The 24,000-nt window shown below is 45.3% G+C and overlaps 1 protein-coding gene across 9 annotated transcripts in view; it reads right to left on the reverse strand.

Moving 5' to 3' along the window:
* Window positions 1-24,000, reverse strand: part of NCOA1 (nuclear receptor coactivator 1) — a 554,024-nt gene that overhangs the window by 159,529 nt on the left and 370,495 nt on the right. For all 9 annotated transcript variants that reach the window (XM_056563793.1, XM_056563794.1, XM_056563800.1 and 6 more), the window contains one exon: window positions 14,492-14,658. In XM_056563793.1, coding sequence (XP_056419768.1) covers window positions 14,492-14,658 — 167 coding nt within the window. The remainder of the gene's footprint in view (window positions 1-14,491; window positions 14,659-24,000) is intronic.

A 24,000-nucleotide genomic window follows, 5' to 3' on the forward strand; every position in this document is an offset into this window, starting at 1 on the left:
CAGCTGCCCCTCCCCTATTAGGGAAGTGTCAGGTGACAGCTGCTCCTCCTCTATTAGGAAAGTGTCAGGTGACAGCTGCCCCTCCCCTATTAGGAAAGTGTCAGGTGACAGCTGCCCCTCCCCTATTAGGAAAGTGTCAGATGACTGCTGCTCCTCCTCTATTAGGGAAGTGTCAGGTGACAGCTGCTCCTCCTCTATTAGTGATGTGTCAGGTGACAGCTGCTCCTCCCCTATTAGTGAAGTGTCAGGTGACAGCTGCTCCTCCCCTATTAGGAAAGTGTCAGGTGACAGCTGCTCCTCCCCTATTAGTGATGTGTCAGGTGACAGCTGCTCCTCCCCTATTAGTGAAGTGTCAGGTGACAGCTGCTCCTCCTCTATTAGTGAAGTGTTAGGTGACAGCTGCTCCTCCTCTATTAGGGAAGTGTCAGGTGACAGCTGCTCCTCCTCTATTAGGGATGTGTCAGGTGACAGCTGCCCCTCCCCTATTAGGAAAGTGTCAGGTGACAGCTGCTCCTCCCCTATTAGTGATGTGTCAGGTGACAGCTGCCCCTCCCCTATTAGTGATGTGTCAGGTGACTGCTGCTCCTCCTCTATTAGTGATGTGTCAGGTGACAGCTGCTCCTCCTCTATTAGTGATGTGTCAGGTGACAGATGCTCCTCGTCTATTAGGGAAGTGTCAGGTGTTAGCTGCTGCTCCTCTATTAGTGAAGTGTCAGGTGACAGCTGCTCCTCCCCTATTAGTGAAGTGTCAGGTGACAGCTGCTCCTCCTCTATAAGTGAAGTGTCAGGTGACAGCTGCTCCTCCCCTATTAGTGAAGTGTCAGGTGACAGCTGCTCCTCCCCTATTAGTGAAGTGTCAGGTGACAGCTGCTCCTCCCCTATTAGTGAAGTGTTAGGTGACAGCGGCTCCTCCCCTATTAGTGAAGTGTTAGGTGACAGCTGCTCCTCCTCTATTAGTGAAGTATCAGGTGACAGCTGCTCCTCCTCTATAAATGAAGTATCAGGTGACAGCTGCTCCTCCTCTACTAGGGTAGTGTCAGGTGACAGCTACTCCACCTCCATCAGGTCAAATGACAGCAGCCCCACCGCTTTATTAGGGAACTATAAAGCGTAGGTGCGGCTTACTCTTGGATGAAAGCCGCAAATACAGTATTGGGCGAACAGAATAACTCTTGGATGACAGCCGCTCCTCTAGTGATGGGGGAACAGAATGACTCTTGGATGACAGCCACTCCTCTAGTGATAGGGGAACAGAATGACTCTTGGATGACAGCCACTCCTCTAGTGATGGGGAAACAGAATGACTCTTGGATGACAGCCACTCCTCTAGTGATGGGGGAACAGAATGACTCTTGGATGACAGCCACTCCTCTATTGATGGGCGAATAAAATGACTCTTGGATGACAGCCGCTCCTCTAGTGATGGGGGAACAGAATAACTCTTGGATGACAGCCACTCCTCTAGTGATGGGGAACAGAATGACTCTTGGATGACAGCCACTCCTCTAGTGATGGGGAAACAGAATGACTCTTGGATGACAGCCACTCCTCTAGTGATGGGGGAACAGAATGACTCTTGGATGACAGCCACTCCTCTAGTGATGGGCGAATAAAATGACTCTTGGATGACAGCCGCTCCTCTAGTGATGGGGGAACAGAATAACTCTTGGATGACAGCCACTCCTCTAGTGATGGGGAACAGAATGACTCTTGGATGACAGCCGCTCCTCTAGTAATGGGGGAACAGAATGACTCTTGGATGACAGCCACTCCTCTAGTGATGGGCGAATAAAATGACTCTTGGATGACAGCCGCTCCTCTAGTGATGGGGGAACAGAATAACTCTTGGATGACAGCCGCTCCTCTAGTGATGTGGGAACAGAATGACTCTTGGATGACAGCCACTCCTCTAGTGATGGGCGAATAAAATGACTCTTGGATGACAGCCGCTCCTCTAGTGATGGGGGAGCAGAATAACTCTTGGATGACAGCCGCTCCTCTAGTGATGGGGAACAGAATGACTCTTGGATGACAGCCGCTCCTCTAGTAATGGGGGAACAGAATGACTCTTGGATGACAGCCACTCCTCTAGTGATGGGCGAATAAAATGACTCTTGGATGACAGCCGCTCCTCTAGTGATGGGGGAACAGAATAACTCTTGGATGACAGCTGCTCCTCTAGTGATGGGGAACAGAATGACTCTTGGATGACAGCCGCTCCTCTAGTGATGGGGAACAGAATTACTCTTGGACGACAGCCGCTCCTCTAGTGATGGGGGAACACAATGACTCTTGGATGACAGCCACTCCTTAAGTGATGGGGGAACAGAATGACTCTTGGACGGCAGCCGCTCCTCTAGTGATAGGGAAACAGAATAACTTGGATGACAGCCACTCCTCTAGTGATGGGGAAACAGAATGACTCTTGGATGACAGCCGCTCCTCTAGTGATGGGGGATCAGAATAACTCTTGGATGACAGCCGCTCCTCTAGTGATAGGGGAACAGAATAACTCTTGGATGACAGCCGGTCCTCTAGTGATGGGGGAACAGAATGACTCTTGGATGACAGCCGCTCCTCTAGTGATGGGGGATCAGAATAACTCTTGGATGACAGCCGCTCCTCTAGTGATAGGGGAACAGAATGACTCTTGGATGACAGCCGCTCCTCTAGTGATGGGGGACCAGAATGACTTTTCGATGACAGCCGCTCCTCTAGTGATAGGCGAACACAATGACTCTTGGATGACAGCTGCTCCTCCTCTAAAAGGGAACTGAATGCAGTATAAGCGGGGTGCACAGTTTTTTTCAACCACAATCAGGATCAGCCAATAGGGTGCCGCCAATAATGTCTTCCCCTTCCTCGGTTTGTTTGTCATAACTTTACTAACTTTATTTGACACAAGACAAAACTCCAACTCAAAATACCCCCGGGGGCAAGTTTTAAAGGCCACAGTCTGAGATATAGGAAGATATACAGTAACTAAACAACACTACAAAGCAAGAGGATTTCTTAAAAGAGTAGTGCAGAAGCCGCCGTTCCGACCCCCACAGGAAGCCGGGGCCGACACGCCCCCCTCCATGTATTTCTATTGGATACATGGAGGGGTGGTGTCAGCCGCCATTCCCTGCGGGGGTCGGCGTCCCTTTCAGCAGACTGCCGGGGGAATCCAGCGATCCATTATTTATCCCCTATCCTTCGGAGGATTGGGGGTAAGTTATCTTTCACTACACTACTCCTTTATGGTTTTATCATTTTTAGGTGTTTTTTTTATTTAATTTTAGATGGAAATGCCCTTTAAGTGCATTATTTACCAAGTAGCCAAACATGTCTGTCAGGGTCAGCCTACTATTTATAGCTAGCATAAGCATAAAAAATAAGTGCCCCCCTCCCCCCATGTACATGATCTCATTTTTACAGGAGCTTCTTGGCCAACGTTTGAGTAGATAGTGATGGAGGGAAGCGTGCTGCGGTGCGGACTGCGCGGAGTTTATGAGTATATTGGGCTGCGTATTATGTAACATGTCGCGGTATTATGTTCTCGCTGGCCCCGTGCACTGCTGATAGGATCGTGTATCTTGGCCGCCGCTGAACGACTTGTGATTTATGTAAAACCTGGAATTAATACAGAGCCTATTATTGGCTCAGCAGGATGCCGTAAGCGCGGTTTAAACATAGCGACCTGTTGCTGGAACGGTCGCGGCCTCGGTGGCAAGCTGCCGACATCTCCCAAAACATCCTGTAACAATGTGATTATTTTTCTTTTTAAAGGGACGGCGCTTCATATTAAAGTCAGGAAACATTATCTAGGATTAGGAAAACATGCTTCCTTCCAAAAACAGCGCCACACCTGTCCTCAGGCCATGTGTGGTATTGCAACTAAGTTCTGTTTAAAAGGAGTGCTCCGGGATACAAAAACTTATCTCCTATCCTAAGGATAGGGAATAAGTGTCGGATTGCAGGTGGTCCGACCGCCGGTTCGTGTGGTGGTTGACGCGGTGTATTTAGAAGGAGAGGTGGGGAACCGTACGGGAGATCGTGAGGGAGGGGGACCCCCCGCAATATGACACTTATCCAATATCCTTAGGATAGATTATATGTTTTTGTATCCCACACTACCTCTTCAAGTTGTAATACCACACACATCCAGAAGGCAGGTGTGGCACTGTTTTTGGAAAAAGGCGGATGGGCTCTTTAAAGAGGAGCGAAGAAATTCTAACAATGCCCTGTGGAAGCCTTGAAAACACACTTAACACTGTGGGGACAAAAGGGGCATTTAAAAGGCAATTGCCCCTGGAAAAGTTTGCAGGGTAATTCTACCTAAGGCCCCATTCACAAGGCGGAACTTAAGAGCAGAATCCGGCGGAAAGAATTCCGCTCGAAAATACGTTTACAGCATTGTCTTCAATGGGATGCTGCTGCACCAGGTGGAATTTCCGCAGCGGAATATTACAATCTAGGATTAGAAAACAAAGCCAATGACTGTCCGGGCATGCTGGGAATTGTAGTTTTGCAACAGCTGGGGGCCGCAAGTTGGTAAGCATTGTATTAAAAAAAAATGGATGGAATTCCAGACGGCGATGTTAAAACATATAAATAAGAAAAGATTTAAATATGATCGAAAATACACTGTGTGAACAAGGCCTTAAAGCTGTGCTCTAATTGGTTGTTATGGGCAACAGTGCTCTAAAGCTGTGCTCTAATTGGTTGTTATGGGCAACACAGACTGGTATTTGCCTGGGAGTAGACTGATGAAGGCAGTATTTGTTGCCCATAGCAACCAATCAGAGCTTAGCTTTCATTTTCAAGAGCAGTTTACAAAGTGAAAGCTCTGCTGTGATTGGTTGCTATGGGAAACACAAAGTCTCTTTTTTTCTGCCTTTGTTGCCCTTAACGACCAATCACAGTGAAGCTTTCATTTTTGTATTTTTCTTTTTTTAAGGCCGGGTTTACGCAGCGTAAAAAATAAGCAAACGAGAAAAAAAATGCGCACGTATGTTATTAACACTCGCTGTAATCAACATTAAATAAAATTTGCGTGTGAGCCCAGCTTGAAAAAATGAAAGATGTGTTGTGATTGGTTGCTACGGGCAACAAGGACAGTTACATAAAGCTCCCCCATTGGTTACGGAAGTAGGTGCCTACCGTAGCTAAGCTTCTGATTGGCTGAAATACAATCTATTATCTCAGGTTTCAGGGCATGCTGAAACTTGTAGTTCTACAGACTCCACAGAGCCATGAGTTACACTTCAGGCTGCCTTCATGCGCACTGCCCTCTCTTACGTTCACCTCATGTTGACTGAGGCATGCTGAGACTTTTAGTTCCACAAGCTCCAAAAGGGCCCCAAAGTTGCATACAGCCCCCATGAGGTTGTGTGAGGTTCTGCTCACTGCCCTCATCTACATTCACCTCATGCTGACTGTGGCTGTAAGGACATGCTGAGACTTTTAGTTCCACAAGCGCCAAAAGGGCCCCAAAGTAGCATACCGCCCCCTGGGGCAGTGTGAGGTTCTGCTCACTGCCCTCTTCTACATTCGCCTCATGTCGTCTGACTGAAACACGCTTTTTTCTTGCCTCGAACCTCGTAGCGCAAACTTACAAGACACGGGAGGCCGGCAGAATCTACCCCCCCCTCCTCCTCCTCCTCCTCACTGGCTCCTGTTCCTTTCCCTTGGCAAGAAAATGGCAGGATACCGCCACATCCATGCCAGTATGGTCCGTGCCAACTGTACGTTACTTGCGCTGGAAGCCAACCAAAGTTGGCGTCCTCTCCCTTAAAAAACATTGGCCTCATACTTTAAATAACAGGATCCTGGAAGAGGTTCTCCGAAGACGACATTGTTCCTTCCCGCTCCTTGGCTCGGGCTCTGGCGCTCGCAGATAAACATTCATAGTACGAAGACTGCACAGTAGCAAAGCAACGAACGCAGCAGTGCCAAAAAGTGAGGGGGGCCAAAATATGAATGAAGGGAGCAGCGGCCATGACTGACTGCAAGAAGAACATTGTGGAAACTGAATGGGGGAAGTAGTACTGTGCCTTCGTCTGTAGGGATGGAACACGAAGAAGCCCTGGAAATGACACTTTCTATATATGACATGAGAAGTAGTACTGTGCCTACGGCTGTAGGTAGATAAAAGGAGTAAATTTCAGGAATTGTTATTTCCTACCTACAGCCGTAGGCACAGTACTACTTCTCATGTCATATATAGAAAGTGTCATTTTCAGGGCTTCTTCCTGTTCCATCCCTACAGATGAAGGCACAGTACTACTTCTTATGTCATAGATAGAAGGTGTAAATTTCTGGAATTATTTCCTACCTACAGCCGAAGGCACAGTACTACTACTTCTTATGTCATAGATAGAAGGTGTAAATTTCTGGAATTATTTCCTACCTACAGCATACCTACACTGGCTCCAGAAAGTTAAACAGATTTGTAAATTACGTCTATTAAAAAATCTTAATCCTTTCAGTACTTATGAGCTTCTGAAGTTAAGGTTGTTCTTTTCTGTCTAAGTGCTCTCTGATGACACCTGCCTTGGGAAACGCCCAGTTTAGAAGCAAATCGCCATAGCAAACCTCTTCTATACTGGGCGTTTCCCGAGACAGGTGTCATCAGAGGGCACTTAGACAGAAAAGAACAACCTTAACTTCAGAAGCTCATAAGTACTGAAAGGATTAAGATTTTTTAATAGACGTAATTTACAAATCTGTTTAACTTTCTGGAGCCAGTTCATATATATATATATATATATATATATATATATATATATATAAAACAGTTTTTGCCTGGAATACCCCTTTAAGATTAGACCCTTTTTTTTTTTTTATATATATATGACATGAGAAGTAGTATTGTGTAAATGTGCAGAGCAGTGTTTCCCAACCAGGATGCCTCCAGCTGTTGCAAAACTACAACTCCCAGCATGCCCGGACAGCCTTTGGCTGTGAGTTGTAGTTTCGCAACAGCTGGAGGCACTCTGGTTGGGAAACACTGGTGTAGAGGATAGGAAGTCCTAAGAAATACACCTTCAATACATGAGAAGTAGTACTGTGTAAAGGATCATAGAATAGGCATGTCCTTAAAAATGACTCCCTCTATATAGGGCATGAGTAGAAGTAGTACTGTGCAGTTATTTAGGTACAGGTAAAAGGACCCAAAAATCCTATGCTGTATGTCCACCATGGAGAGTACTTAATATTCTACTTACATTACACGAGAAGTAGTACTGTGTAGAGCTCTGTAGGTGTACCATAAGAGGACCTCACAATGACATTCTATACAGAGAAAATTAGAAGTTGTACTGTGAAAAGTTATAGAAGGAGGGAACCCAAGCATTTTACACAGCACTCTATATAGGTGGGAAGTAGTACTGTGCATTTAAGAGATTACACAGAAACAAACAGGATCGGGTTCTTTGAAGATGAAAGCTGCTGATGTAATGGTACAATGAAAGACCCATGGGGACATGGTGGGGGGACCTCCCTGCTGACTACTCTTACACTGGGGGGTACGATCCTCACCCCCCCCTCCCGTCCCCCATGGTTGGGCCTGTTCCCAGTCCTGGTGTAATGTGTGGGTTGCTACACAACCTCATGTCGGCTTTTCCTGCCATGGGCTCGCAGCAATCCTGGATAATCCCGGCCCATTGATGCTGCAATAAAGGCCGCACAAAAGCCCCAAATTCTCCTCCGTCCCTCCAGTATCCTGGACACAAAGGGATTTCCATAGTAAATGGGGCCGAGACACCTGGAGCACAAGATAAGTCTACATACAGTTCTTGGGAAATCTGAAGAAAAAAAAAAGTTTATTTTTCGTTTTTTTTTTGTACTCCAGTCACATTCAGAGCTGCGTTCACAGTTTGGATTCCCATGCATTGGTCTGTCACGTGACTGTGCAGATAAACCACAGATTCCTCGTCCTCAGCGGAAGATCAGTAAATGCAGCTTTGGATGTGAATGGAGAAGGTCACTGGATCACCAGTCACCACGATCAGTAGATCTGTAACCAGTGGCTCACCACCAGTCACCACCATCAGTAGATCTGTAACCAGTGGCTCACCACCAGTCACCACCATCAGTAGATCTGTAACCAGTGGCTCACCAGTCACCACCATCAGTAGATCTGTAACCAGTGGCTCATCACCATCAGTAGATCTGTAACCAGTGGCTCACCACCAGTCACCACCATCAGTAGATCTGTAACCAGTGACTCACCACCAGTCACCACCATCAGTAGATCTGTAACCAGTGACTCACCACCAGTCACCACCATCAGTAGATCTGTCACCAGTGGCTCACCACCAGTCACCACCATCAGTAGATCTGTAACCAGTGACTCACCACCAGTCACCACCATCAGTAGATCTGTAACCAGTGGCTCACCACCAGTCACCACCATCAGTAGATCTGTAACCAGTGGCTCACCACCAGTCACCACCATCAGTAGATCTGTAACCAGTGGCTCACCACCAGTCACCACCATCAGTAGATCTGTAACCAGTGGCTCACCAGTCACCACCATCAGTAGATCTGTAACCAGTGGCTCACCACCAGTCACCACCATCAGTAGATCTGTAACCAGTGACTCACCACCAGTCACCACCATCAGTAGATCTGTAACCAGTGACTCACCACCAGTCACCACCATCAGTAGATCTGTAACCAGTGGCTCACCACCAGTCACCACCATCAGTAGATCTGTAACCAGTGACTCACCACCAGTCACCACCATCAGTAGATCTGTAACCAGTGGCTCACCACCAGTCACCACCATCAGTAGATCTGTAACCAGTGGCTCACCACCAGTCACCACCATCAGTAGATCTGTAACCAGTGGCTCACCACTAGTCACCACCATCAGTAGATCTGTAACCAGTGGCTCACCAGTCACCACCATCAGTAGATCTGTAACCAGTGACTCACCACTAGTCACCATCATCAGTAGATCTGTAACCAGTGGCTCACCACCAGTCACCACCATCAGTAGATCTGTAACCAGTGGCTCACCACCAGTCACCACCATCAGTAGATCTGTAACCAGTGGCTCACCACCAGTCACCACCATCAGTAGATCTGTAACCAGTGGCTCACCAGTCACCACCATCAGTAGATCTGTAACCAGTGACTCACCACTAGTCACCACCATCAGTAGATCTGTAACCAGTGACTCACCACTAGTCACCACCATCAGTAGAATTGTAACCAGTGGCTCACCAGTCACCACCATCAGTAGATCTGTAACCAGTGTCTCACCAGTCATCACCATCAGTAGATCTGTAACCAGTGTCTCACCAGTCACCACCATCAGTAGATCTGTAACCAGTGTCTCACCAGTCACCACCATCAGTAGATCTGTAACCAGTGGCTCCCCAGTCACCACCATCAGTAGATCTGTAACCAGTGACTCACCACCAGTCACCACCATCAGTAGATCTGTAACCAGTGACTCACCACCAGTCACCACCATCAGTAGATCTGTAACACCCGTCAAGTTCTATTATCCTGGTCATGTGACATTGGTCCCGGTGTAAATGTATATAACACAAGGTGAATTTATAAAGTACATCCTTGTCAAATCCACATCAAAGTGGATTTGGAGTGGAATTTTAAAAGTACAATGTGATGGTTCCACATGTCAGCTCTTCAAAATCTGAATCCACGTCCGAAATTTCCGTAAAAAAATAAAAAATAAAAATCATGTGTGTACATGGTCAGAAAGTTATCATTTAAAGAGTAGCTCATGATCTTTTACAATTGTATAATCCTCCCAGGTCACTGCCCCCATGATAAACCACCCCCTGCCTTTATTTTTTCTGCTCAGTCTCAGTCAGGTTCACAGACTGGGAATGGGCGTTCCCCAGCAGATGTGACATCATCTGAAGCCATACAGGGGAGAACTTCCTCCTTCACTCTGCTACACACAGCCCAGAGCAGCTCAGTGTGAGATGAGCTATGATTAGCTAAGACTGCACACACCCCTCAGCACTTCAGACTGCATTTTTCTGATTTCGGACTTCTGCCAGGCCAACAGGAGTCCAAAGTCTGTGGAAAAGATAGAGGGAAATGTGCGCTGGACAAGTAGGGAGACACCTAGTGGCAGCTTCTTTAAAACACAAATAAAACATTGAAAACTTCATTTTTTTTTGTAAACAAATTACATTAGAAAGATTTTTAATTTACCAAAAGGAGTGCAATAGCAAAAAAATTTTTTTTAAAGAGAGTGCCCAGAGAGTGCCCATTTAAAGAGGTACTCAGAGCATATCAGAGCAACAGGAAACAGACTTTCCAGGCTGTATTTAGAGATCCTCACTTTAACTAGAGATCCCGGTAATATATCTAGAGATCCCGGCAATATATTTAGAGATCCCGACTATATCTAGAGATCCCGGCTATATCTCGAGATCCCGGCTTTATCTCGACATCCCGGCTATATCTAGAGATCCCGGCAATATATTTAGAGATCCCGACTATATCTAGAGATCACGGCTATATCTAGAGATCCCGGCTTTATCTCGACATCCCGGCTATATCTAGAGATCCCGGCTATATCTAGAGATCCCGGCTATATCTAGAGATCCCGGCTTTATCTCGACATCCCGGCTATATCTAGAGATCACGGCTATATCTAGAGATCCCGGCTATATCTAGAGATCCCGGCTTTATCTCGACATCCCGGCTATATCTAGAGATCACGGCTATATCTAGAGATCCCGGCTATATCTAGAGATCCCGGCTATATCCAGAGATCCTGGCTTTATCTAGAGATCCTGGCTTTATCTAGAGATCCTGGCTATATCTAGAGATCCCGGCTATATCTAGAGATCCTGGCTTTATCTAGAGATCCTGGCTTTATCTAGAGATCCTGCTATATCTTGAGATCCTGGCTTTATCTCGAGATCACGGCTATATCTAGAGATCCTGGCTTTATCTAGAGATCCCGGTTATATCTAGAGATCCCAGCTATATCTAGAGATCCCAGCTATATCTAGAGATCCCAGCTATATCTAGAGATCCCAGCTATATCTAGAGATCCCACTATATCTAGAGATCCCGGCTATATCCAGAGATCCTGGCTATATCCAGAGATCCCGACTATATCTAGAGATCCCAGCTATATCTAGAGATCCCGGCTATATCTAGAGATCCCGGCTATATCTAGAGATCCCGGCTATATCTAGAGATCCCGGCTATATCTAGAGATCCCAGCTATATCCAGAGATCCCGGCTATATCTAGAGATCCCGGCTATATCTAGAGATCCCGGCTATATCTAGAGATCCCGGCTATATCTAGAGATCCCAGCTATATCCAGAGATCCCGGCTTTATCTAGAGATCCCGACTATATCCAGAGATCCCGGCTATATCTAGAGATCACGACTATATCTAGAGATCCCAGCTATATCCAGAGATCCCGGCTATATTTAGAGATCTCGACTATATCCAGAGATCCCGGCTATATTTAGAGATCTCGACTATATCTAGAGATCACGACTATATCTAGAGATCCCAGCTATAATTAGAGATTCCTCCTAAAGAAGGGCATGGGTAAAATGAAGCCATTACCCAAAGACACTAAGTGGATGGCCCCCGCTCTACAGTCAGGACAGCCGGGTCATGGCCGCAGATCCTGGCATCTGGTGACATTATAACAGGCCCCACCATATGCCGGCACAGATGTGGGAGAAGGTCAATGGGCGGCCATGTTGCCAGCCCTGCGGCCAAACCTGATGTTAATAAGCGAAGAGCAAATACATTTTTGTTTTCCCCTCTTACAGAGATGGCGGGCGGCCTGGGAAACGCCAGCTGGGGCGACCTCCGAATCCACTTTTATGGGGCTGATCTCCGGCCAGTATTCGCTTTTGGAAACATTCACCTTCAATAGAAAAGAGTGTGGAGCCAGCGCTGCCTCTCATTAATACAGTAATCCGCTCTGGCAGCAAACATCAGCCCCGGAGGGGAGACGAAAACAGGAACACCAAGGCTCGCCCCGCAGCCATATAATCCTTCCTGGTGGCTTAGACGGCCCCTCTTACTGCGCCGAGCCACGAGCCAAGTCCACAACCGACGTCTATGAACACAGTCACGGGGAACTACAAGTCTGCGCAATTCTATATTGGAAGGAAACTGTGATCTCTATATAGCAGAACTACAAGTCTCAGCATGACCCAAAAACCCAGCGCAATCTTGGGAGGAAAGTGTGGTCTTATAACAGAACAAGTCTCAGCATGTCCACATATAAACAGAACATAATGAGCTATTTATAGTAGAACTAAAAGTCTCAGAAAGACCTGAAATTACCTTTTTTTTTAAACTTTATTTATATATTAATTATACAATTATCCAGAAAAATACAAGATAATCTTATACATATTAACGTAATAATATATTAATACCATACACATATAATCATTTTACTATTTTTACCCTCCCCCACCCCCCAAAAAAAACAATATATATATATATATATATATATATTTAATAATAACATAATAATAATAATATATTTTTCCGCTTTTTCCCCCCCTTATTTCTAATTTCTGAAATTACAGTGATCTATTTATAACAGTACTACAAGTCCCAGCATGTCCTGAAATCCCAGTGCAATCTTATATTAGAATCAAAAGGTGGCCTTTTATAATAGAACTACAAGTCTCAGCATGACCCAAAAACCCAGCGCAATCTTATATTAGAAGAAAACAGTCATCTATTTATAACAGTACTACAAGTCTCAGCATGACCTGAAATCCTATTGTAATCTTATATTACAATAAAACAGTGATCTGTTTAGAGCAGAACTACAAGTCTCAGCATGTCCTGAAATCCTATTGTAATCTTATATTACAAGAAAACAGTGATCTGTTTAGAGCAGAACTACAAGTCTCAGCATGACCTGAAATCCTATTGTAATCTTATATTACAATAAAACAGTGATCTGTTTAGAGCAGAACTACAAGTCTCAGCATGTCCTGAAATCCTGGTGCAATTTTATATTAGAAAAAAAAACTGGTGGCCTTTTACAAAACAGAACCACAAGTCTCAGCAAGTCCTGACAACCTAATTCAATTGTTTATATCAGTGGTCTCCAACCTGCGGACCTCCAGATGTTGCAAAACTACAACTCCCAGCATGCCCGGACAGCCAACGGCTGTCCGGGCATGCTGGGAGGTGTAGTTTTGCAACATCTGGAGGTCCGCAGGTTGAAGAACACTGGTTTATGTGAAAATAAACTTAATCTATTTAAAGCAGAACTACAAGTCTCAGAATGACCCGAAATCCAAGTGCAATCTTATACTAGAAACAGATGGTGGTCTTTAAAGGGGTTATCCAGGGAAAAACTTTTTATATATCAACTGGCTCCAGAAAGTTAAACAGATTTGTAAATTACTTCTATTAAAAAATCTTCATCCTTTAAGTACTTATGAGCTGCTGAAGTTGAGTTGTTCTTTTCTGTCTAAGTGCTCTCTGATGACACGTGTCTCGGGAACCGCCCAGTTTAGAAGCAAATCCCCATAGCAAACCTCTTCTACTCTGTGCAGTTCCCGAGACAGACAGAGGTGTCAGCAGAGAGCACTGTTGCCAGACAGAAAACAAAAACTCAACTTCAGCAGCTGATAATTATTGAAAGGATTAAGATTTTTTTTAATAGAAGTAATTTACAAATCTGTTTAAACTTTCTGGAGCCAGTTGATCTATAAAAAAAAAAAAGTTTTTTTCCTGGAATACCCCTTTAATTAGCAGAACTACAAGTCTCAGCTTACCCAGAAAATCAAATGTCCTGTTCTGCAAAAATCTTATATGAAAACCAAAATTGTTTGCGAACTACAACTCTCAGCAGGCTCAAAGAAATCGTGTATGAGAGGCGCAAAAAAAAGTGTTCAGCTCGCACCTCTCCTGAAATACTCTGTGCTGCTGAATTGTGACGTAAGTGATCGGATTCGGTCCAGTCAGGGACAAACCTCTCCAATTAAACCCGATTTAAAGGGGTACTCCTGTGCCCGAGTCTACTGAACATCCGGTTCCAAAGGCTTGGAGCAGCGGCCGCTGTTGCGACGTCATGACCACGCCCCCTTCATTGATGTCTATGAGAGGGGGCGTGACAAAGTCACGCCCCCTCCCATAGACATCAATGGAGGGGGCGTGGCCGTGACGTCGCGACCGCTGCTCAAAGCCTTCTGAACCAGATGTTCAGAAGGCTGGGGCACGGGAGTACCCCTTTAAGTGCAGGGAAATCTCACCCGGCCGGCCACGATTACATAACATCTACAATTTATTTATTTTTCTCATCATAAACTGGCCACAAGGGGGAGCTAATCTGGAAAGCTCTGTACATGTAAAATAGATAGGCGAGACAAAATTCTGCATGACCTTAGAAAGCTGGGTGACAACCAATATGGCTGCCCATACCCCTAGGAATAACAAATATGTCAGAATATGAAGCTGCGCTGTGATTGGTTGCTGTAAGTAAGTCAACGACTGCGCCGGCGCTCACCTTGTTTCTTCTTCTTCAGCTGCTGGATCTGGTCCATCCTTTTGATAAGGATTTTGCATTTGTCCGGTTTGACACTGAAGTTGTCGATGTCCCCGATGTTCGCCGAGAGGAGCTCCGCCAGCTCCTCCAGGTATTTGTTTTCTTGCTCTCGCCGGCGCTTTTCATTGCTGCAGAAGAAAGAGACGAGGAATTGGTTAGAATGGCGTCAGTTCACACTATGTGCAGTTCTCATGCGTTTTCGTATTCACAGTGTGAAAGTGATTTGACCTATAATCACAATTGAGGCATTTTATAAAGATTGGAGCTCTTTTGGATGTTTTCACACTACTTAGTTATTTTACTGCATTTTGGATGTTTTTTGCTAAAAGTAACACATTTTTATTGTGACTGGCACAATTACGGTAAAAAACACACCACACTTTGCAGCATTATATGGGAAATCACTGCAAAAAACAAACAAAAACAAAGTGTGAACAAAGCATCAGGGGAGGGTTATCATTTATATATATAGTAGTTATACCCCTCCAGCTCTATCTGTATACTGCTGCTGCTATCTCTATGGGATCAGGATATATAATAGTTATACAACTCCCATCTAGCTCTATCTGTATACTGCTGCTGCTGCTATCTCTATGGGATCAGAATATATGTAGTAGTTATACAGCTCCCCTCCACCTTTATCTGTATACTGCTGCTATCTCTTTGGGATCAGTGTGTGTATATATAAGAAAAATTAGATATATAGAATTGTAGTTAAACACCTTCCCTCCAGCTCTATCTGTATACTGCTGCTGCTATCCCCATGGGATCAGGATAAATATATTAGTTATACACCTCCCCTCCACCTGTATCTGTATACTGCTGCTGCTATCTCTATGGGATCAGGATATATAATAGTTATATACCTCCTCTCCAGCTCTATCTGTATACTGCTGCTATCCCTATGGGATCAGGGTATATAATAGTTATACATCTCCCTCCAGCTCTATCTGTATACTGCTGCTGCTATCTCTATGGGATCAGAATATATATAGTAGTTATGCAGCTCCCCTCCACCTTTATCTGTATACTGCTGCTATCTCTTTGGGATCAGTGTGTGTATATAAACAAACAAACTAAACAAAACAAAACAAAAAATAAATATAAATATAAATATATATATATATATATATATATATAAAATTGTAGTTAAACACCTTTATTCCAGCTCTATCTGTATACTGCTGCTGCAATCCCCATGGGATCAGGATATATATTAGTTAAACAGCTCCCCTCCACCTCTATCTATATACTGCTGCTACTCTCTCTATGGGTTCAGGATATATATATATATATATATATATATATATATCCTGATCCCATAGAGATAGCAGCAGTATACTGATAGAGCTGGAGGGGAGGTGTATAAATACTATATATTCTGATCCCATACAGTTAATAGCAGCAGTATACAGATAGAGCTGGAGGGGAGGTGTATAAATACTATATATCCTGATCCCATAGAGATAGCAGCAGTATACAGATAGAGCTGGAGGGGAGGTGTATAAATACTATATATCCTGATCCCATAGAGTTAATAGCAGCAGTATACAGATAGAGCTCGAGGGGAGGTGTATAAATACTATATATCCTGATCCCATAGAGTTAATAGCAGCAGTATACAGATAAGAGGGTCCGTATAAAGGTCGGGCGGCTGCAGATAATTGTCAGCGCACGTTGGCCACATGGGATAGAGCTGCGGCTCCTCACATTACACATACGCTAGTGACCCATTTCTTCTAGAAAGGAGCCTCATTTATGTAATACCACCGAGGAGTCCAATTACATGACACATTTAATGTCCGCACCAGGAGACGGTGCGTCGTGGGGAATGGAAAAGGTCAGGCCAAGCACGGCCGGCCATCACTCAATACCCCTATTACTCCTAACAAGGGAATATTGTGAAACCATTGGTGGAGGGGGTTACAGGATATTCCAAAGCACAAAAATATAAAAAACAACTACGTGAACACTTAAAGGAATTCTCCATCTAAATGTAGTTTTACAAAAATCTGATTAATAAAGTCAGCAGAAAACTACACTCATTGACATTACCATATATACTCGAGTATAAGCCGACCCGAATATAAGCCGAGGCCCCTAATTTCACCCCAAAAACCCAGGAAAAGTTATTGACTCGACTATACGCCTAGGGTGGGAAATACATCATTCCCCCCCCCCCCGCCCCTGTCATCATCACCGCCTGTCATCATCCCACACCCCCCCCTTCATCATCACCGCATGTCATCATCCCACACCCCCCCTTCATCATCACCGCCTGTCATCATCCCACACCCCCCCTTCATCATCACCGCCTGTCATCATCCCACATCCCCCCTTCATCATCACGCCTGTCATCATCCCACACCCCCCCCCTTCATCATCACCGCCTGTCATCATCCCACATCCCCCCTTCATCATCACCGCCTGTCATCATCCCACACCCCCCTTCATCATCACCGCCTGTCATCATCCCACACCCCCCCTTCATCATCACCGCCTGTCATCATCCCACATCCCCCCTTCATCATCACCGCCTGTCATCATCCCACACCCCCCTTCATCATCACCGCCTGTCATCATCCCACACCCCCCCCCCTTCATCATCACCGCCTGTCATCATCCCACATCCCCCCTTCATCATCACCGCCTGTCATCATCCCACACCCCCCTTCATCATCACCGCCTGTCATCATCCCACACCCCCCCTTCATCATCACCGCCTGTCATCATCCCACATCCCCCCTTCATCATCACCGCCTGTCATCATCCCACATCCCCCCTTCATCATCACGCCTGTCATCATCCCACCCCCCCCCCCCTTCATCATCACCGCCTGTCATCATCCCACACCCCCCTTCATCATCACCGCCTGTCATCATCCCACACCCCCCCTTCATCATCACCGCCTGTCATCATCCCACATCCCCCCTTCATCATCACCGCCTGTCATCATCCCACACCCCCCTTCATCATCACCGCCTGTCATCATCCCACACCCCCCCCCCTTCATCATCACCGCCTGTCATCATCCCACATCCCCCCTTCATCATCACCGCCTGTCATCATCCCACACCCCCCTTCATCATCACCGCCTGTCATCATCCCACACCCCCCCTTCATCATCACCGCCTGTCATCATCCCACATCCCCCCTTCATCATCACCGCCTGTCATCATCCCACCCCCCCCCCCCCTTCATCATCACCGCCTGTCATCATCCCACATCCCCCCTTCATCATCACCGCCTGTCATCATCCCACACCCCCCTTCATCATCACCGCCTGTCATCATCCCACACCCCCCCTTCATCATCACCGCCTGTCATCATCCCACATCCCCCCTTCATCATCACCGCCTGTCATCATCCCACACCCCCCTTCATCATCACCGCCTGTCATCATCCCACATCCCCCCCCCTTCATCATCACCCCCTGTCATCATCCCACACCCCCCCCTTCATCATCACCGCCTGTCATCATCCCACACCCCCCCTTCATCATCACCGCCTGTCATCATCCCACACCCCCCCTTCATCATCACCGCCTGTCATCATCCCACACCCCCCTTCATCATCACCGCCTGTCATCATCCCACACCCCCCCCCTTCATCATCACCCCCTGTCATCATCCCACACCCCCCCTTCATCATCACCGATTGTCATCATCCCACCCCCCCCCTTCATCATCACCCCCTGTCATCATCCCACACCCCCCCCTTCATCATCACCCCCTGTCATCATCCCACACCCCCCCCCCCTTCATCATCACCGCCTGTCATCATCCCACACCCCCCCTTCATCATCACCGCCTGTCATCATCCCACACCCCCCCTTCATCATCACCGCCTGTCATCATCCCACATCCCCCCTTCATCATCACAGCCTGTCATCATCCCACACCCCCCCTTCATCATCACCCCCTGTCATCATCCCACACCCCCCCTTCATCATCACCGCCTGTCATCATCCCACACCCCCCCTTCATCATCACCCCCTGTCATCATCCCACACCCCCCCCTTCATCATCACCGCCTGTCATCATCCCCCTATAATCATCACCGCCTGTCATCATCCCACACCCCCCCTTCATCATCACCGCCTGTCATCATCATCCCACACCCCCCCTTCATCATCACCCCCTGTCATCATCCCACACCCCCCCCCTTCATCATCACCCCCTGTCATCATCCCACACCCCCCCTTCATCATCACCGCCTGTCATCATTCCCCTATAATCATCACCGCCTGTCATCATCCCACACCCCCCCCTTCATCATCACCTCCTGTCATCATTCCCCTATAATCATCACCGCCTGTCATCATCCCACACCCCCCCTTCATCATCACCGCCTGTCATCATCCCACACCCCCCCTTCATCATCACCTCCTGTCATCATCATCCCACACCCCCCCTTCATCATCACCGCCTGTCATCATCCCACACCCCCCCTTCATCATCACCGCCTGTCATCATCATCCCACACCCCCCTTCATCATCACCTCCTGTCATCCTCCCACACCCCCCCTTCATCATCACCTCCTGTCATCCTCCCACACCCCCCCTTCATCATCACCTCCTGTCATCCTCCCACACCCCCCCCCCCCTTCATCATCACCATCTGTCATCATCCCTGGATGATGACGAAGGCCGCAGTGGTCTTCAATCTGCGGACCTCCAGATGTTTCAAAACTACAACTCCCAGCATGCCCGGACAGCCATCGGCTGGGAGTTGTAGTTTTGAAACATCTGGAGGTCCGCTGGTTGAAGACCACTGAGGCCGGAGAGTCACTCGAGTATAAGTTGAGGGGGGTGTTTTCAGCACGAAAAATCATGCTGAAAAACTCTGCTTATACTGGAGTATATACGGTAATCCCATATACAAGACTGTAGTTGTTACATTGTATCCTTTACATGATGAGCTCACAGGTGGATTGACTATTCAACATTCCCCATCTCATGTGACACTACTAATCAGATTTAAAAAAAAAAAAGAAACAAAAATTTTACATTTTAGAAAGACAAAATCCCTTCATATAAAGAGCGGTTTGTCCTTTACAAGGTTTGTATGAATTGTGTAACCACTACTGAAGATGGATCAATGGCCCAGGCAGGGACGTGCACAGACAGGGTCCAGGAAAAACTTTTTGTTATATATCAACTGGCTCCAGAAAGTTAAACAGATTTGTAAATTACTTCTATTAAAAAATCTTCATCCTTTCAGTACTTATGAGCTGCTGAAGTTAAGGTTGTTCTTTTCTGTCTAAGTCCTCTCTGATGACACGTGTCTCGGGAACCGCACAGTTTAGAAGCAAATCCCCATAGCAAACCTCTTCTAAACTGGGCGTTTCCCGAGACACTTGTCATCAGAGAGCACTTAGACAGAAAAGAACAACCTTAACTTCAGAAGCTCATAGGTACTGAAAGGATTAAGATTTTTTTTTATAGAAGTAATTTACAAATTTGTAACTTTAATATATATAAAAGTTTTTGCCTGGAATATCCCTTTAAACAGATTTGTAAATTACTTCTATTAAAAAATCTTAATCCTTCCTGTACTTATAAGCTGCTGAATACTACAGCGGAAATTCTTTTCTTTTTGAAACACAGAGCTCTCTGCTGACATATCTGTCCGTTTTAGGAACTGTCCAGAGACGCATATGTTTGCTATGGGGATTTCCTTTTACAGAGATGTCAGCAGAGAGCACTCTGCTCGTGATGTCAGCAGAGAGCACTGTGCTCGTGATGTCAGCAGAGAGCTCTGTGTTTCAAACGGAAAATAATTTCCACTGTAGTATTCAGCAGCTAATAAGTACAGGCAGGATTAATACAAATCTGTTTAACTTTCTGGCACCAGTTGATTTAAAAAAAAAAAAAAAAAGTTTTTCACCGGAGCACCCCTTTAAAGGGGTACTCCGGCCCCAAGGCATCTTATCCCATGACGTCACGACTCGGCCACCCTGTGTGACGTCACGCCCCCTCAATGCAAGTCATGCCCCCACCCATAGACTTGCATTGAGGGGGCGGGGTGTGACGTCACACAGGGGGTGGAGTCGTGACATCACGGGATAAGAGGTCTTGGGGCCGGAGTACCCCTTTGAAAAAAAAAAAAAGAAGGGCACTTTTTATAATTATTGATATAAATGCCCACATAATGATGCCGGACTGCCCAGGGCACCTATAGGAGGAACACCAAAAAAATCCCATTCATGTCAATGGGATTTTTTGACCATCCTTTTGCATCAGTAATGTCCAATATTTTTGATGGCACAAAAGACGGTGCACGCACTAATTTTTTGTTCCGTCAAAAATAACGGTGGAAAAACGGCCGTTAAAATTTAACATTAAAGTCTATGGGCAATGGATGTTCACAAAAAACATCCCTTATTATTCGTTACTGCTCTGTTTTTGTACTGAGCATGCTCAGTGCAGCATCACAACCAGGAATCACATGGAAATAAAATACCGGACTATAACGGGTGATAACGGGTGGCACATGTCCGTTATTTTGACAGTTATCATCCGTTGTATTCAGTTATTTCAGCCATTTTTTTTATGACCCGTTATTGCTGAATAACGGGTGTCAAAATGCAGGAACATAACTGTAGTGTGAAAGGGGCCTTTATCAGATTTTTTGGCAGCAGATTTGATGCCGTGTTAAACAATCTATTAACAGCATAAAATCCACAGCAGTAGGAAGTGTGAATGTAACCGAAAAGGGAATCTGTCAGATGTATATCATGCTCAAGTGTCAAAGAGGCGTTGATAAACCTCAGCATGCATGCCTTCTCCCTCCACCACCCCTCCCTGCCTTGACTGACGTACAGAGCTCAGTGCCTGGAAGCTGATCACTATACATCATAGGTGTCAAAGTTGTGGCCTCCAGCTGTTGCAAACAACAGCTGGAGGGTCGCAACTTTCACACCTTTGCGCTACACCAGTCAGTTAAAAAAAGCTCAAGTGTCAAGAAGGTGTTGTTAAACCGCATGCATGCCTACTCTCCCCCCCCCCCCCCCCCTCCACCTCCCTGCCTTGACTGATCGACATACAGAGCTCAGTGCCCGGAAGCCGAATTCTCTACATCATAGGTGTCAAAGTTGCGGCCTCCAGCTGTTGGAAAACTACAACTCCCAGCATGCCTGGACAGCCATTAGCTGTTCAGGCATGCTGGAGGTTGTAGTTTTGCAACAGTTGGTGTGTCACAACGTTGACAAATATGATGTAGAGGATTTGGCTTCCGGGCACTGAGCTCTGTATGCCAATTAGTAAAGGGTGGGGGAAGGGAGGATACATACATGCAGGTTAGCAACGCCTTCTTGACACTTGAGATCTGAGCATGATATAGAGCTAACAGATTCCCCTAAAAAAAAAAAAAAAAAAATCTTTTTATTATTATCCTTTATAGAAAGATCTTCTTGTCCATGACAAGATTTGTAGGAACAGTGTTATCCTTACTGAAGAGGGTTTCAATGGCTCAGGGACGGCTGGAGAACAGTCGCACCGTTCCTAGTCAATATTCCCTAAATCAGCTTTTTTTTAAAAAAAAATTTTCAAACCCACAATTTTACATAGTATACCCACTTCCTTTATATAAAGGTCTGCTTGACCATTAAAAGGTTTGTATACACTGTGTGATAACTATAGAAGGGGGATCAATGGCCCAGGGGCAGCAGGCGCATCCTTACTTTCCCCATCTATTCCCCATCTCAAGCAGCACTATTAAAGGGGTATTCCAGGAAAAAAAAATGTTTTTTATATCAACTGGCTCCAGAAAGTTAAACAGAGTTGTAAATGACTTCTATTAAAAAATCTTAATCCTTCCAATAATTATCAGCTGCTAAAGTTGAGTTGTTCTTTTCTGTCCGGCAACAGTGCTCTCTGCTGACATCTCTGCTTGTCTCGGGAACTGCACAGAGTAGAGGAGGTTTGCTATGGGGGATTTGCTTCTAAACTGGGCGGTTCCCGAGACACGTGTCATCAGAGAGCACTTAGACAGAAAAGAACAACTCAACTTCAGCAGCTCATAAGTACTGAAAGGATTAAGATTTTTTTAATAGAAGTAATTTACAAATGTTTAACTTTCTGGAGCAAGTTGATATATAAAAACATTTTTTTTCCTGGATAACCCCTTTAAGGGTTGTATGAACTGAGCAGCAGTCACACCATTCTTAGTCACTATTCCCCATCATAGACCGAACTATTAATCAGATTTTTTTTAAAGGGGTACTCTGGTGAAAACCTTTTTTCTTTTAAATCAACTGGTGGCAGAAAGTTAAACATATTTGTAAATTAATTCTATTAAAAAATCTTAATCCTTCCAGTACTTATTAGCTGCTGAATGCTACAGAGGAAATTCCTTTCTTTTTGGAACACAGAGCTCTCTGATGAGATCACGAACACAGTGCTCTCTGCTGACATCTCTGTCCATTTTAGCAACCATGCATAGCAGATGCATAGGAGATGTATGCTAAGGGCAGCATGGTGGCTCAGTGGTTAGCACTGCTGCCTTGCAGCGCTGGGGACTTGGGTTCAAATCCCACTAAGGACAACAATAAATAAAGCGTTATTATTATTATAATAACGTCAGCAGAGAGAACTGTGCTCGTGATGTCATCAGAGAGCATTCCAAAAAGAAAAGAATTTCCACTGTAGTATTCATCAGCTAATAAGTACAGGAAGGATTAAGATTTTTTTATAGAATTAATTTACAAATATGTTTAACTTTCTGCCACCAGTTGATTTAAAAAAAAAAAAAGGTTTTCACCGGAGTACCCCTTTAATGCCCCACAATTTTACGTAGTAGTCCCTCCCATTGACATCTACTTGACAAGGTTTGTAAGGAATGTTTGTTAATGTCCGGAAGCGTCTATTTGGGCACCTTGCAGCAATATCACTCGAGTGCTGTATGATTTACAACTAATAAAGATAAACAATGGCGAAGAGATTAATTTATTTTACACCTTTAGAGCAAGCAAAAATGTATTACAGTAATAAAAAGGAAATCACCAGAAGAGAGGAAAAAAAATAAAAAATCACTTAGTGGTTGCTATGACAACCAAAAAGTTGAGCGCTGCAATAGACGCGCTCTTACAAAACACACGTATGTGTATGCTACAACAAGAGCATTTTGCCCTGCACATGGCTAGGATAAGAATGCTACAAGGGACGACTCACACAGTGTATTTATGCGGTAGAAATCCAGCATAGCCCCAATTAATGGCGCTAATTCGCACCCTGTATACAGTAAAATAAGCGACAGTGTTAACTATGGATCGCAATGCAATTGAATAAACAACGTGCTTTATATTATACGTGATTCACAAGCATTTTCCAGGACAGAATATGAAATGGAATAACAAAAAACAAACAGGACAAACTAAAATAAAAAGTAAACTACAAAAGGAAAAATAAACACAAAAACAGGAAAAAATCAGGAAGAAGGAAGGATAACAGAAACCCTACAATAAAGTG

The sequence above is a fragment of the Hyla sarda genome, chromosome 3, assembly GCF_029499605.1.
Source record: "Hyla sarda isolate aHylSar1 chromosome 3, aHylSar1.hap1, whole genome shotgun sequence".
In the NCBI taxonomy this organism is placed as follows: domain Eukaryota; kingdom Metazoa; phylum Chordata; class Amphibia; order Anura; family Hylidae; genus Hyla; species Hyla sarda.